This window comes from Acinonyx jubatus, chromosome D3, assembly GCF_027475565.1.
Source record: "Acinonyx jubatus isolate Ajub_Pintada_27869175 chromosome D3, VMU_Ajub_asm_v1.0, whole genome shotgun sequence".
In the NCBI taxonomy this organism is placed as follows: domain Eukaryota; kingdom Metazoa; phylum Chordata; class Mammalia; order Carnivora; family Felidae; genus Acinonyx; species Acinonyx jubatus.
The window spans coordinates 27,754,741-27,771,226 of NC_069392.1; the positions used below are offsets into that span (position 1 = coordinate 27,754,741).

At 52.2% G+C, this 16,486-nt stretch overlaps 1 protein-coding gene across 5 annotated transcripts in view; it reads right to left on the reverse strand.

Annotated features, from left to right (window-relative positions):
* Window positions 1-6: 6 nt before the first annotated feature.
* The window catches only part of MED15 (mediator complex subunit 15), a 64,869-nt gene continuing 48,389 nt past the window's right edge, over window positions 7-16,486 (reverse strand). For 4 of the 5 annotated variants that reach the window (XM_053206674.1, XM_053206678.1, XM_053206676.1 and 1 more), the window contains 7 exons: window positions 15,651-15,895; window positions 14,219-14,539; window positions 13,014-13,139; window positions 813-949; window positions 588-715; window positions 237-371; window positions 7-144 (listed from right to left, as the gene is read on the reverse strand). In XM_053206674.1, coding sequence (XP_053062649.1) covers window positions 77-144; window positions 237-371; window positions 588-715; window positions 813-949; window positions 13,014-13,139; window positions 14,219-14,539; window positions 15,651-15,895 — 1,160 coding nt within the window. In that variant the 3' untranslated portion in view covers window positions 7-76. The remainder of the gene's footprint in view (window positions 145-236; window positions 372-587; window positions 716-812; window positions 950-13,013; window positions 13,140-14,218; window positions 14,540-15,650; window positions 15,896-16,486) is intronic. The other variant, XM_053206675.1, reaches the window with a different exon arrangement.

A 16,486-nucleotide genomic window follows, 5' to 3' on the forward strand; every position in this document is an offset into this window, starting at 1 on the left:
GCCCGTCCAAGGCTGGGCTAACCAAGCTGCCAGACATGGGCACACCACTGTCCTGCCCCCAGGACCGGGGCAAAACTCACCGCTTAGAGGGATCTGTCAGAATGTCCAGAAGGCTCTTCATCTTACTCAGATCCTTTTTTCTGTCTGGGACAGAGAGGGGCTACTAAGACACGTGCCAGGGGTACTTGCATCCCCCCCGCCCCCTCCACTGCACCCCTGCCCTGGACCAGCCGCACCTTCATTCTTATCGATCTTGTTGATCATACGGCGTAGGGGCTCGATGTACTTGGACAGCTGCTTCAGCTTGTCCAGGTACTGCTGTTCCTCAGCCTGGTTGGAGCCAGCTGGGCTCATGACCGAGCTGGGATTCACTGCAGAACACAATGTGGTTAATGCGGCTTCAGCCCACAAGCCCGGGCTCTCTGCAAACCCTCAAGGTGGGGGATCTAGGGCTCACCCACCCCATTACAAGCTGAGGCCTCCAGAGGGTAAGGGGGTGAATCTCAGCACCTCAACCCACAGGGCTGTGTGTGGGTTACATGATGGGCTCTGGTCCCTGGATCACACCCACCCCAGGCCTGACTTACCAGGGGTGTTTAAAGGTCCCGGGGAGGGAACACTGAAGTTCTGCGGGGTGCGTGCCGTCACTGGACTCTGGGAGGGCTGCGGTGAGGGGCTGGGCAGGAAGCTACTGGGGGAAGGGGCAGGGCCGGAGCTGCAGCAAAGCAAAAGCAGATGCATCTGTGAGCTGGGGCACAAGGTGGGGCCCGCCCTGGGAGCCAGGCAGGGAGGGCCACCCCGGCCAGGCCTACCTGACGTTGGAGTTGGGCTGCGAGCTGGGCTGGCCAGGCTGCGGGGACGGCTGGGGGGGAGGGGGCATCGACTGCGGGGTCTGCACCTGCTGGCCCGGCGATGGTGAGGACAGCATGGTGAGGCTGTTCTGGCTGACCTGGAAGTGGAGGGGGCTCAGCCTGCTCTCGCCTGCCACACACCCTCACTCCTGCTGCACCCTTGCTCCCTCCCCCCACCCCAGGCCCACAGATTCCATCTGCACAAACAAGCCCCCTCTCCCTCTCAGCTTCACCCGCACACCTTCCTTCAGATGCCCTACCCTGTGAATACAAACATAGGTACAGCTCCCCACCCCAAGGATGGACACAAGTCCATGATCACTGAAGTGCTGGCCGAAAGGCCATGCTGGGTAGCCCTTGCTCCTTGGCAGGGAGACCATAAAGGCTACAGGCTTCTAAGCTGGGACAGGACATTCCTATGTCTCTACCTCACAGGTGTGGGAGCCAGAGAAGCTTATGGCCTTGGATGGTGCTGCCTGGCCTCCCCAGCCTGTGATTCTCTCATCTGTGTGCCTGTGAGGAATGTGCTCTGTGACAAATGGGACTGTCTTCCTACATGCTTCCATGAACCCCCTCAGCCATCAGGCCACAGTGGGAGGCTGTGTCTCAGGTTTAATGGGAGCAAAGTGGCCCCTGTGTCAGCCCTTGCCAGCACAGGTGGCCTGAGGATCCTCGGTCTGACATTTGAGTGAGTCCCACAGAGAGCTGCCTCGCCCAGGACCAATCCAAAGGCCCTGCCAGTTTCAGAGCTTCCAAGGGTTGGAGGTGGTGGCTTCTTCCACACCCTAGTCAAGCCCCTGAGCATCCCCTCAGAGCCTGCTTCCTGTAGCCCAGCCCACAACCCCCAACCCTAACTCTTGGACCATCCAGTTCTGCAGATGAAATCTGGCACTTCTCCCAGGGCACTCCAGACACTGGTGTCATGTGGGGCCACAGCTCCACGCCTCCCTCCCACACACTCCTCTGCCACAGTGCTAGGCGGACTGGGTGGGGATCACTCTGGGGGTTGCTAGTCTCTTGGTCCTTGAATCAGGGAATAAGAAAAAGCATTTAGAAGAACCCAGATCCTACCAGGAAGACAGGATGCCCGCCCTCCTTGCCTGCCCATTCTCCTGGCTGGGCAAGGGGCCCTGACCTTTCTTCTAGTATACCAGACAAAGCTCCTAGAGTCAAACATCGTTCTCCTCCCACAGGGTGTATAGGCCAGAGAAGCTACATGGGACGCTGGCATGGTGGGGGACCCGGAAGCTACATTATCACACTTCTAACGCAGCTGGGTCAGAGTGGCACCAAACCCAAGCGACTGGCCCACCAGCACATCTGCAAACAGAATGAGCTGTCCCACCACTTGTGACTAGGCCCCAGGCCTGGGAACAGAGGGACAGGAACACACAAGCTCAGGCCTCTAGCTGCTGGGCCCAGCTGCTCTGCCAAGTGAAGCAAAATGGTCCCAGGTGATTCACACTGATGTCAGCAACATCAGAAACGGGGCCTAGGGCAGCTTAGTGTGCTGAGCTGAACCAAATGCAGCAGATTTCTCCTAGGCAGGACTCGCCTTCACAGTGCTGGGATACACTGAATCCCATGGCAGGCAGCATGGCCCCTGCCCAGCGGTGGAAAACAGGCTCTAGAATCCACTCGGGTGCCAACAAACTCCCAGGACTAGGAAGGTGAACAGGCCATTTTGGAAGAGCCCAGGTAGAGAAATGGATGGTGCCAAGAGGAAGAAGGCCCTGGGCCCGGCCTGCTAAGAATGGGAACTCTCCTTGTAGTGGTTTCCTGCAAAGCCCCTGCTGTCACCTCCTCTTTTCCTCATCTGGACCTACTGCTACACACTGCCCTGCACTCCCTGAAACTGCCTCTTGCCATATGCCCTCTTCCAGCCTGTAGTTCAAACTCCCCTGGCCTCTCCTGCCCCCACCTGCCCCAGGGAGGAGCCTTAGCCTTAGCTTCTGCTCCAGCACATGTCCCTTCTAGAAGGTATATGGCTCTTGTCTTTAGTCTAAAGCTGGTGCTTCTCTGAAGGAAAATGAGGCATCTGCAGGGTGTCACGGCTGGCGCAAAACCACCGCAACGAGAAGGGCACTGCCTAGTTCACTTCCCACCTAAATGTATGAAACTATATTTAAAAAAAATTTTTTTAATGTTTACTTATTTTTGAGAGAAAGAGAGAGAGACAGAGCATGAGCGGGGAAGGGGCAGAGAGAGAGGGAGCCACAGAATCCTTAGCAGGCTCCAGGCTCTGAGCTGTCAGCACAGAGCTGGACACGGGGCTCAAACCCATGAGACATGAGATCATGACCTGAGCTGAAGTAGGACGCCCAACCGACTGAGCCACCCAGATGCCCCTGAAACTGTATTTTAAAAGGCACCTGGGCAGCTCAGTCAGTTAAATGTCTGACTTTGGCTCAGGTCATGATCTCATGGTTCGTGAGGTTGAGCCCTTCAATGGTGTCTCTGCCTTTTCAGATCCTCTCTCCCTCTCTCTCTGCCCCTCCCCTGCTTGTGCTCATGCTCGCTCTTGCTCTCTCTCAAAAATAAATAAAACATTAAAAGAAAAATAGGGATGCGTGGGTAGCTCAGTCAGTTAAGCATCTGATTTGGCTCACGACATGATCTCATGGTTTGTGGGTTTGAGCCCCACATTAGGCTCTATGCTGACATCTCAGAGCTTAGAGCGGGCTTCAGATTCTGTGTCTCACTCTCTCTCTCTCTCTCTGCCCCTCCCCTGCTTGTGCTCTTTCTCTCAAAAATAAATAAACATTGCTGCAGCAACTTCTTACTCAACACGTCTCCGGAGGTGAGGGAAACAAAAGCAAAAATGAACTATTGGGATTTTATCAAAATAAAAAGCTTCTGCACAGCAAATGAAACAATCAGCAAAACTAAAAGGCAACTGACAGAATGGGAGAAGATATTTGCAAATGACATATCATTTAAAGGGTTAGTATCCAAAATCTATAAAGAACTTATAAAACTCAACACCCAAAAAACAAATAATCCAGTGAAGAAATGGGCAAAAGACATGAATAGACACTTCGCCAAAGAAGACATTCAGATGGCCAACCGACACATGAAAAAATGCTCAACATCACTCATCATCAGGGAAATACAAATCAAAACCACAACGAGACACCACCTCACACCTGTCAGAATGGCTAACATTAACAACGCAGGCAACAACAGATGTTGGTGAGGATGCAGAGAAAGAGGGTCTCTTTTTGTTTACAGCAGCACTATCAACAATAGCCAAAGTATGGAAAGAGCCCAAATGTCCATCAATGGATGAATGGATAAAGATGTGTACATATGTACACACACACACACACACACACACACACACACACACACACGGAGTATTACCCGGCAATCAAAAAGAATGAAATCTTGCCATTTGCAACTACGTGGATGGAACTAGAGGGTATTATGCTAAGCGAAATTAGAGAAAGACAAATATCATATAACTTCACTCATAGAGGACTTTAAGATACAAAACAGATGAACTTAAGGGAAGGGAAGCAAAAATAATATAACAACAGGGAGGGGGACAAATTTAAGAGACTCTTGGATGTGGAGAACAGAGGGTTACTGGAGTGGTTGTGTGAGGGGGGATGGGCTAAATGGGTAAGGGGCATTAAGGAATCTACTCCTGAAATCACTGTTGCACTGTATGCTAACTAACTTGGATGTAAATTAAAAAAATAAATTAAAAAAAACATTTTTCAAAAGTTGTTTGAAAAAATAAAAGGTACCCTCAGCACTCATACCATGGGGAAACAGGTCACACTTTCCCCACACCGTTTGCTTCTGGGTTCCATGGAGCCACTGACTGCACACAGCTCCCCTGGGCATTACAGTCCACAAGACACAGGGAAGAGAGGCCTGCCCAGGCCCGGGGCACAAGCTCAGTGCTTCTGTTTCCTCTCCTGAGCCTGCCTCTGTGTCCAGCTTCAGGCTCCCCGCATCCACACTCCAGGCTGCCACAGGAAACCCCTAGGCTCTCTATATCCAATCCAGATCTCTTTGCATCTGACAACTCCTCTGGAAAAATACCCAATTCAGTTGGCAGCATATTCCCCTTCCCAGGTCTTTAGGCCTTCCAGGTTAGCTCAAGGCTCCCAGGCCTCCTAAATCCCCCGGACACACCCAGGATGAGGGGCTATGCAAAGGCCTCCGTCAAGAAAGAAATGGCCTAGCAGGGCGCCTGGGTGGCTCAGTCAGGTATCTGACTTCAGTCAGGTATGATCTCACAGTCCGTGAGTTTGAGCCCCATGTTGGGCTCTGTACTGACAGCTCAGAGCCTGGAGCCTACTTCGATTCTGTGTCTCCTTCTCTCTGCCCCTCCCCCTACTTGCGCTCTCTCTCTCTCTCTCAAAAATGAATAAATGTTAAAAAAAAAAGTTTAAGAAAGAAAGAGAGAGAGAGAGGAAGGAAGGAAGGGAGGGAGGGAGGGAGGGAGGGAGGGAGGGAGGAAAGAAATGGCCTAGCAAGGTGGCTAATGAGATAGAACCCCCCGGTCTTCAGGTTTACATCTGGTCTAGCCAGCTTCTGGGGCAGAGGGGAGCAAGATGGCTGTGTCCCATTAATGACGTATCAAGTCCTCCAGAAGGGAAAACTGCTGACCCAGCTCTGCGTCTTCCCTCCCTAGGCACGTTCTGCAAGAGGCACAGGTATGTCTGTCACAGCAGATAGCACACGCCATTGGACACTAGTGCTGCACCTGCTCGGGGAGGGAGCTCTGAGTGCCTGCCTGCTGTCACATGCATGTCACACATGGTAAGTGAGAGTTCAGAGGGAAGTGACTTGCTCAAGGTCACATGACTAGTGGAGGAGTCCAGGCATCTCAGCATCATCTACTTTCCTAGGGAGCAAGGAAAAGTATCTGGGAAGGGACCCTGCACAATGTCCCAAAGGGAGTAGAAAGGGAAGGCAGGGTTCAAGCAGAGGGGACACAGCCAGAGCACAGGTGGGCGGCAGGGCCAGGCTGCTGGGCTGCAGGGCAGAAAGACTGGTTTGGGGAGCTATGTGCTATGAAATAACCTGTGGAGAGGCTGGTGGCACCATATACTCTAACCCTCCTGGGACCACCCCTGCCCACTGGACATCCCTGGAACTGCCCCATACTCCTGGCCCCTGTACATGACATATCCCCAGGAGTCACTCTACAGGGTAAAGAGGAATATGGACTCCACTATGGCGCCATCTGCTTACATTGCCAGGGACCCCCAAGTACCCCCTGGACTCCTGTGCTGGGCACGTCGTCCAGCATGTGTCCAGCACAGAATCCAGCTTTGTCATTGTTGTCAGCATCATGAAGTGCTCCCCTACAATATGAAGATGCAGTCAAGGGACACAGTGCAGGGTTGGGGGGCAAAGAAGAGGCTGAGATGAGAGAGCCCTGTCTCCTGAAGGGCTGACAGAAGAACAGACTTTCTATTCTGCCTGTTTTCCTGAACCCAATTTGTTGCCGCAAGGAAAGAATAAACCAGATAGGCACTGTGCACATTGTCTTGTCTGAAAGTCCAGACACTGAAGGTCCAGTGGCATGTGGGCAGGTACTAGGGCTTGGGGGTGCAGCTGCCTGGTCTTCAAGGTCTGAAGGTGCTGGTGGCTGCTGAGGGCTCAGTTGGGGCACCTGCTGGATGGCAGGGTTGGCTTCTGGCTACATTGTAATGATGCATTTCTGGAATAAACTAGCTTTTCTCAGGAGGAACTAGATTGGGAGGGCACAGACACAAAAACAGCTGCACACCGATTCTGGAGCCAGGTCTGTGGCAGGCCAAATGCCCACGGTGTGTCTGCCACTGTTGCAGGGGTGGAAGAAGGAGGTTGGGGGAGTGGGTTTGAGCCTGCAAACCAGGACCCTGCTGAGAGGCCAGGGTGGGAAGAGGGAAGGATGTGGAGCCTGGGCTGAGGATTTAATTTGAGCGTCTTGGGTCTGTTTTGCAGGTGGCAGTGGCTCCTCCAGCTTCAAGCACTGTTAGAGGGCCAGACAGAAGTGGACACCTACCACTGCTGAAGGGGTGACTACAAGGACTTCTTCTAAATGCGTGAACTGAGACCCACTGCAGTGAGAACGAACAAGTCCATACACAGAAGTAATTCAAGGCCTGGCATATACCACATACTCAAAATGTTAGGGATTTTATTGGTCTTACAAAAGTCAGCCCTGCATGTTGATGCCAAGGTCATTTCCCCACACCCAACAACCCAACCTGTCAACCCAATGGAGACTGAGAGGCTGCGGGAAAGGAAAACAAGCAGCTCTAGGTCAAAGAGCTGAGAATCAAAGGAACCAGGATGGGAGACACTCAATAGTGGCATGTGGGCAGGTACTAGGGCTTGGGGGCTGCAGGTGCCTGATGCTCCAAGGGATGGAGCCCCGAGCCAAGAGTCATGTGGAGGACCCTATGCAGCGTTGGGTTGCGAGGAGCTGTGCCCGGGCTCTGCCCTGCCCAGCCCTCCGTGCCACCTAGGTTACAGGCCTACTTTCCTGCCCCACAACTTCTGTTCCTCTAGCAAGCTCTGTCATAAGGCCTTTTTACCAGCAGATTCCAGCTACTTCTGCCTCCTGTTATGCAACAACTACCAAATGGGAGGCCGATGCCAAAGAACTCACACTCGTCAATGAGCAATTGCTACTGGCACACCTGGGGTGACTCATAGGGGTCAGGAGGCAGGAAGAGCGACGACAGACCATGCTGCCAAATGGCAAGGCCATGGTCTCAGGAAAGCTCGTGCCATTGTTTCTGTGGCATGTGGCAGTATGGTACAGGGCCTAGGGCCAGACAGACGATGGCAGTGCCCTGCACAGACTACCTCCCTCACTTGCAGCAATGGCAGTGTCTGCACACGCGCCGTCAGGGAAGGGCAGGATTGTCTGCTAGGATTAGAGATGCATCTATCTGCCTTACAATAGAAACGGAATCTTACAGTTTTGGCAAGTCTGAAGTTTTCACAGCAAACCCACTAAAATGGAAAGCCCGTAAGATGAGGGAACCTCCTTACCATTTTATTCTCAGAATCTCAGAACAGGGCCTGGCCCACGGAATGCACATCGCGACACTTTGTTAAACAAACAAATACACCATGGAAGAATTCCAGATGTCATACAGTAATGGAGAGCCAGGAATTCATATCTCTGAAAACGTGTGATGTACACAGAAGTCTTTATATACCTAGAAAGGAATGTGTGTAGTAAATTCTACACTCCACACAGGAAATTCTAGAACAGCACAGTCCTACAGAACTTTCCACAAGCTTGACTTGATCTACAATCTGTGCTGTCCTGTATAATAGCCACCGGCTTCCCCATGGTGCCACCAGGCACTTGATATGTAACTGAATTTCAACTTAAGGAACTGGAGTTTTACTTTAATGTAATTTTTACTTTATGTAAATTTTTACTTTATGTACATTTACTTATGTAAAGTTTTACTTTAATGTAATTTTTATTAGTTTAAATGTAAATACGTACATACGGCTGGTGACTATCCGCACAGCTCAAGAAAGCAAAACTATCTGCTTAGCTTCAGTTTTATGTTACCACAAAAAGAGGCACTACCATAACTATCTAAAACACTAAATTTCTTCATTTCTTTTTTGTTAAGTAAACTCTATCCCCAATGTGGGGCTCGAATTCACGATCCTGAGATCAAGAGTCACATGCTCCACTGACTGAGCCAGCAGGGCACCCCTAAAACCTTAAACTTTAACGTAAGAAAATTAGCTCCCATCTTCTCCACCAAATGAAAATACCAGAGCTACCCAAAGTATTGAAATGCAAATAAACACAGGTGTTTACTCCTATGCCCTCAAGAAACAGAAGCTGGGCTTGGTTCATGTGAGCTTGGTTAGGCACTTCCAGGACCACAGCAAAGGAAGTCACTGACGATTACAATGTGCCTCACAAAGGTACTCACAGGGCCCTGAGCTTTCCAGGGGCCCTGGGCACTGCCCCATAAATACCTGTGCTGAGAGGGCTGTCCACCCAAAGCGGTAGAACTTGAATGGACGGCAGCTGAGGTGGTGGTGGTGAACGGGAACTGGGCTCTTACTTCCCTCACACCTTGGGCCAAGGCTGCAGTGATCATCTTGAGGTCAGAGGGATAACAGACAAGGTGATTGCAACAAACACAGTGCATGGGTGGGTGGAAAGGGGCGTGCAGCCTGAGACAGGAGTGCCCACTGGGCTGTGGGGGTTGAGGGCAGCCTGGCCTACGTGTTCAAGCTCACAGCATGGAGGCCTGAGTTGGCATCGCGAATCCAGGGAACCTTCATGAATGCTGCCTCCACACCTCTCTGTCTTGTTGGCCATACTCCTTCAACAACTTTGGATCTGCTGACGGGCCTGCAGAGCCCTCAAGGCCAGACCTCTTGGACAGGGTGGTGGTTCTGGGAGACCAGGTTTCAGGGACAGACTTTGAAGGGGACACTCCAGCAAAATTGCTATGAGGAGAAGTCAACTGTCATTAAAACAGAAGAGTCCATATAAGCCAGCTCACAGCACCTTTCCTTCTTAGGAGCATGTTGCCTGATCACAATGCCTCTGAAGGCCTAAGCGCAAATCACCCTCCTCTCCTCAAGCCTCTGGGCAGCTTCTGGGAACTGGTTTCCTTCTGTAACTACACTCACAGCGAGGTGGGCAAGGGAAGCCTGGCACTCCACAACTCTCGGATACACCTCTACAGTGATGCAGGTCAGGTCTGTCCTAAACATACAAGATGACTGCAGACTCTAGAGCTTCCAGCATGCTCTGGGACTGCTCTCCTCATTCACATATACTTCTGGAAGCATAAAGAAGGCAGGCTGAGAACTGCTGTGGGTCTGCGCCCGGCTTGTGCCGATGGGAACCCGGTGTTCTCCTGAGTCCTGGCCACCCTCGCTCTTGGTCCCTGGAGAGCAGAGCCTGTATGCACTCACAAGTGTTAAGATGAAACCAAACTAAAACAGCACGACCACATTCAGAAAGGTAGCAGAACTGATCCATGAACAACCAAAACCTCTTCTGCAGGCTTGTGAGCTGGTCCCTGAGATCAGGGCAGCATGGATGGCCAGCCATTCAATCCCTACAACAGGTATGCCAGGGACGGGGCTCTGAAGCTGGAGGAAGGTCTGCTTTTCCAAGACGCCTCTGGCATCACATGTGTGTCCCACACTCACACCCACTGGTCACCATGCAGCAGGCATGACCCAAGCAGTGGCAGATATGAACCTGCTGGGCTAGGGGGCAGATGCTCCTACAGCCATATGACAAAGAACTCACCAGGGTAGGAGGCCAGGAAGCCACTCTCCCAGAGTCTGCCAAAACTTGGACAGAGTCCCAAAGAGCCCACCAGTCCATCAGACACAAAGTGGGACACTGGCAGGGTGTGCGTGCACTCACAGGGTGAGGGAAGAGGAAGAAAGGCCTTGAGAAGTCCGGTGGTACGAGAGAGGTGGAAACTTTTTTTGAGGAAGAAACAAGTGATAAGGAATGAAAAGCTTAAATCTAATCTGCTACTGTTTTTCTTGTGACTGAGAACTCCTGAGAGGGAAAGTTCGTTTTCTTTTAACCACAAATCCCAGTGGAAAACACATTGGAAGTGTTTACCAGCAACTCCTCCCATTCCTGTGAGCAAGTACGTTCATTATCTCCTGACACATATCTACCCAGAAAGGAATTCAAACTCCACGCAAACTATAGGCCTGCTCCCCTCCAGGGTCACTGGGCAGTAGGGCCTGGAAAGAGGAGACAGGTCCAAGCAGTCCAATAAGGCTCAGTGTGAGATCATCGTACAGCAGCAGGGTTACATGCACGCACATCCAGGAAGTGTGCCTTTGAGGACAATTCTTTGCAACCTGAGACTGTAGTTAAATTTCTGTATACTGGGATGCCTGGGTGGCTCAGTCAGTTAAGCTTCCGACTTTGGTTCAGGTCATGATCTCGTGGTTCCTGAGTTCAAGACTCGCCTCGGGCTCTGGGCTGACAGTTCAGAGCCTGGGGCCTGCTTCGGATTCTGTGTCTCCCTCTTTCTTTGCCCCTCCCCTGCTCGTGTGCTGTCTCTCTCTCTCTCTCAAAAATAAATTAACATTTAAAAAAATCTGAAAAAAATAAAAATTAAAAAGTAAATAAAAACATTAAAAAAATAAATAAAATAAAAACACAAGGTTGAAAGACAAAAGCCTAGGGATTTTTAGAAGTGGGAGACACATTCTGTTCTGGATTTATGTACAGTCACAGAAAAAGGTTAGGGGAGAAAGGGAAGTTAATAAATCCCACTATGGGTGACAATGACATCACCTTTCATTTACACAAGTAATGTCAGAAAAAACCGAACCTGATGTATAAGGCTCAGGGCTTACCAATTTTCCTGAAACACCAACTACCACACTTCGCCCCAAGTAAAGAGTCTCAGCCATCCATCAGGGCCACAGCACTGGCGAGCGCCACAAGACATCTCTTTTCTGCTCTGAGAGGGCGGACTTGAGAGACAGGAATGGAGGACTGTGTGCTCAGGCTCCCAAAGCCAGCACTTCTTTCACAGAACCACACATCAGGACACACATTATCAGTAACAGCAAAAAACTGGAAATAATCTCAAGGTCCAAACACAAGATGGCAATTAAGGACAGCAGGATATGTTTATAATAAGCATTCATGTATGTATGTACACATATACATCACACAGCATAAAATAACATTAACTGAGGATTTTTTTTTTTTTTTGAGAGAGAGAGAGAGAGAGAGAGAGAGAGCGCAAGTGGGGAAGATCTGATCTGTGATGCGTGGGAGGGAGGTGGACACCACTCCTGATAAATTTGAAGGCATGTGCCTCATAAAAGCAAACCCACCCATAAGCACTCAAGCAATGACCCCTTCCTCCTCCCCAGCTATCAGTGTCACAATCTTCCCAGTGTCCCCACTGAAAAAGAAGAGTCCTGGGCCTACTTTAGTTGTGCCTTAGCAGCCCTCTGCACTCCAATGAGGGGGAAAGAAAGTTAAGTATCAAGGTTACTCTATGGGTGACTGAGCCCACAGTCAAGCTCCCACGCTGGCTGGGCTGGGTCCCCCCCAAGCAGAAGCAGAGAGGAGAGTAACCAGCCGAAGAACAGCCCTATCCACGGGCTCAGTGCAGGGTATTGAGTGCAGAGAACACATCTGCTTTAGGTCTTAGCTCCGTGCAAACACCTCAGGTCCCTCCACTCGCACACTTCTCAGGCAGCTTCCCATGGACTGGAGCAACATGGCTGAGACCAGACAGGACCCAGTTTGAGCCTCCCTCACAGTGAGATGTCATCAGACACTGACAGAACACGCAGCATCCTAGAAGTGCTCAACATGTGGTGCTGTGCACCTGACAGGGAGCTTGGCTGACTTGCTGGTAATAAGCAGGATAGGAGCACAGCAGGGGCAGCGGCGTGGCACCCCAGCTCAGGGCAGCACCTGGGCAGGTGGCACTTCACCTAGCAGGTCTGTTCTATCTAAAGCCAATACTCTCTTCTGAGCCAGTGTTCCCACTGCCAGGTGGAGACAGAACCAAAGCCCCAGACTAGATGCCTCTTCTCCCTGGCACCAGCAGGATGGGGGATCTGTGGAAAATCATGAGGCCCAATCTCCAACCCCAAACACCATTAAGAATCTGGCCTCTACCAGGAAAGGCTGGGCAAGGCCTACTCCATCCCATCAACATCCAAAACACAGAGGGTGGGCATAAAGGGCCTCAGCTACACTTCTCAGCGCAGGGGGCAAGCACTGGGAAAGTGCTGGGCAAGGGGCTGCAGCACAAGCCCACGCAGTCCACTAGAGCCAGGCACCACCATACTTGTGCTCTTCCGTGTCCAGAATGCTAGTGCACACCTGCCACCAGCCCTGCACTCCAAGCTGAGGAGAGGTTGAGGCCACAATGCTACCCTCTCCAACGTGTGTTCTCAGAGGAGGAGGGAAGGGGGAAGATGAAGGGTGTCTGAAGAGAGGTGGGGGGAATCCGGTAACACCAAGCCAGGCTGGCCACCTTGAAGACCCTGTGGGCTGGCTCCTAGACTGCCCATGATCCAAACAACCAGGACCCTCACTGTAGAGTGCCTGAAATCCAGCTCCATGCACAGGTGGACATGCACCTGCCAGTGCCTACAGAAGCCCCTGGCCCCAAAGGCCCTCACCTGGGTTCCAAAAGCCCTCACCTGCACTCCGGAACCCACTATCTGGGAAGCCTGAGCTGTTGGCACCGCTGTCTGTTGCTGCACCTGGGGCTGCACCTGCTGCACCTGTTGCACCTGCGGCTGCTGCACCACCATTGGAGCGCGGACCTGAGGGAGGAAGGGAGAATGCGATTTGGAGCCATCCGGGGCACGTGGTGGAGCACCTACTACGTTGGTGGGAGCTTTGAATCTTGCAGCTTATCATGAGAAGGGATGGGATTGTCACGACTTCACTGGCTGTGGTATCACCTCACTGGCTTTACCTTATCCCATAGCTGATTAGAAATGTCCCACACCAGTCTGGCTCTGAGCCAAGCCCCACCTCCTCTGACTATGATGAGAAGCATGGCCCTCCGACTGGGATGTCACCATACAGCCACCACTACCATTTACTGCTGCAAGCAAAGCGATGACTCCCAAGGCCAAGTGCACAGCCCAGCCTGCTTGACTTCTGGGCCAAGCATGCTGATGGTCTACAAGAGCCCCACCTATGAAACCAGGGGCTAGTCCCCAGGTGACAAGTGTGACCATACTTTGTTCCTCAAGATCCTCCCCAGCTTCCAGCTTGGCCCTGTGGGTCCCCTATCTGCCCGCCACTCAGTTCAACATGGCCCATCCCTTTTCACTCAATAAGTGAAAAACAGAAAAGGCCATGAAAACGAGTAAGCAAAAAAAAAAAACTATTAAAATGGCCCCTTGACACAGTTCCGCCTGACTTGATGATAATACTGTGTCCTCCATGTCAATGTCACCAACTAGATATGCTTTGTACAGAGATGCACAATAAGACTGACAATTACATGATTTCCTATTAATCCCCTTCCTCAAAAATCTGGTAATGACAGGGATCTTCACTCAAAACGTAATTCTAAGCAGTTAGCAAACCCACAGTGAATGCTCAATGAGGCCGCACACCCTCTCGCACAGTGAGAATATGCGTGCTGCTGTCCACCTGATCACCCAGTCTTAGAATGCCATGGCCACTGTGAAATCAGCCATGCTACTCGGAAGAAAACTCTCGCCCAGCAGAGGCAGTGCCTCCATGCAGGGTACAGCAGCTCTTGGAATGCACTCCCCCCTTGCCAAGCTGGATGCGGGAGCCAGCATGGGGCCTTCCCCACCTATGTCCAAAGAAGCCCCAGAAACAGCTGCCGGCCACACGCCCACCAAAGGCCACGGGTACTCACAAGTTTCAGCTGTGGCTGGGCATACAGCATCTGTCCAGGGAGGGCCGGAGCCTGTGACACCAAAGGCTGGGTCTGTGACTGCGCCTGGAGCTGCGATGGCTGGTTCTGAGCAACTGGTGGCTGCTGGGGCTGTGGCGGCTGGTGGTGCTGTGGGTGGTGCATCGGTTGCAGCTGCTGGGGCAGGGTCTGGGAAGGGGGAGGCTGGGGCTGCTGCATCGGTGGCTGCTGTAGTGGCGGCTGGGCCTGCAAAGCTTGCTGCTGCTGCTGTTGCTGCTGCTGCAGCTGCAGCTGTGCCATCCGCTGTAGCTGCTGCTGCTGTATCTATGGGCAGAATAAGCAGTACTGGGTCGGTTATCCCATCTGCCTCTGGGCCCTGTGTCAGCCTTGCCCCCAGGAAGCCTGCCTGGGCTGCTCTCACAGGACACCGAGGACACACCCAAGTGTGTGCCTGTGCCCTGGTCACCAGACACCAGCTGCACCTGAGCCTAAGAGAACGAAGGTTCAAGGGAAGTATCCAGAGGGTTTAGGAAGGGTAACAGAGGTGTGGCCCCATCGACGCTGGGATAAATGCTCGGGTGGCTGCAAATCCCTGAGGCCTCTCCAGTGATGCTTGTCTGGTCACTAGAGTGGGAAACTGTACAAGCCTTGGGAAGATGGCCAGTGTATGCTTTTCAGGATGAGGAGAAAAAGTGAGGCTGAGGGAAAAGTTGGCTTCGGGGAAGGGGGCCTCCAAGACCCAGGAGGGTGGCCACTGGGAAATGGAGGCAGCAAGTCAAGGCCTGGGGAGGGTGGGAAAGTGGAGAGATCCGCTCAGGCCTTCCCTCCCTCAACCAAGAGCAGACCTGACGTTAGATGCTTAATACGTCTAGATGCTGCCTGCCAACAACGGGAGGAAGAAAACAGTTTCTTTATAAGCAGGGCTTCTAATGTGACACTGCCACCCCCCCCCCCCCCCCGCAGAGAAATGAAGCTCGATTAGAGCTGCGTCCAGGCACCAAAACACTCAAGAGACAAAACAGGAGGCATGCAAGTACTCAAAAGAAACACGCTCACAGGACGGCTCAGGCATTCCTGCATTGTGGAGTGTTCTTCTTACTTCTTGCTTCAGTTAACTCTTACATGAATCACTTGCACCCAGAAGCCTCCACAGATCTAGCCCTCCACCCCCGGCACGCAGTAGGCCCGCGGCCAGACACCAAGCCCAACAGAGAGGACCTCCTTGTGCGATCCCGGCACCCTCCTAACAAGTTGGGGCCTATCCCTCCTCCCTGCTCCAGGCCCTGCGGGGAGCCCCCAGACAGAGGAGGAAGCCCGAGCACCAGGCATCAGAAGGATCTGCAGCTGCCTCTGGGCCCCCGCACCCAGCACTGTGGCTGGCGCACATCCAGGGCTCAAGGACCACGGGAAGAGGCTGAGAACGGGCACCTAGTACCTGCTGCTGGTTTTGATGATGCAGTTTAATCAGGTGTTGCTGCTGCTGCTGCTGGAGCTGCTGCTGCTGCTGCTGTACCACCGCCTGGAACTGCTGCTGCATGGCATTCTGCTGGGCCTGGAACTGCTGCTGTTGCTGTTGCTGCTGCTGCTGCTGCTGTTGCTGCTGCTGCTGCAGCGCCACCTGCTGCTGCTGGAACTGCTGCTGCTGCTGCTGCAGCGCCACCTGCTGGAGCTGCAGCTGGGCTGGAGGCAGAGTGGTGAATCAGGCGGGGCACGCGGGGGAGGCCAGGGCGGGGGAGGCCAGAGCAGAGGCCGCTGTTATCACAGCTCTGCGGACAGGGAGGGCGGGGAGACGGCCCTCTGCGCCCACAGCCGCTGGAGCTGAACACTCCATTTGAGAAAGACAGACAGATGTGACGGGCAGCATTTGTGTTGATTACGGACCTTCTTAGGAATTTCTGTACAATAATAGAGGAAAGAAAAGGGCCAACAAGCCCAGCCTCTGGCAACCACTGAGCTACTTTCTGTCTCTATGGAGGTGCCTATTCTGGACATTTCTTATCAATGGAATCTCACAGTATGTGATCTTTTGTGACTGGATTCTTTTGTTGAGGGTAATATTTATAAGGTTCACCCATGTTGCATGAGTGTTTCATTTCTTTTTATTGCCAAATAGTATTCCATGGTATGGATTTCCTACATGTTGTTTATCCACCAGCTGATAGGCATTGCTTCTGCCTTTGGTGGTTATGAGTCATGCTGATATGAACAAACATCTACAAGATTTTCTGTGGTGCAGTTTCTTTTAGGGAGATGAAAATGTTCTAAAATGGA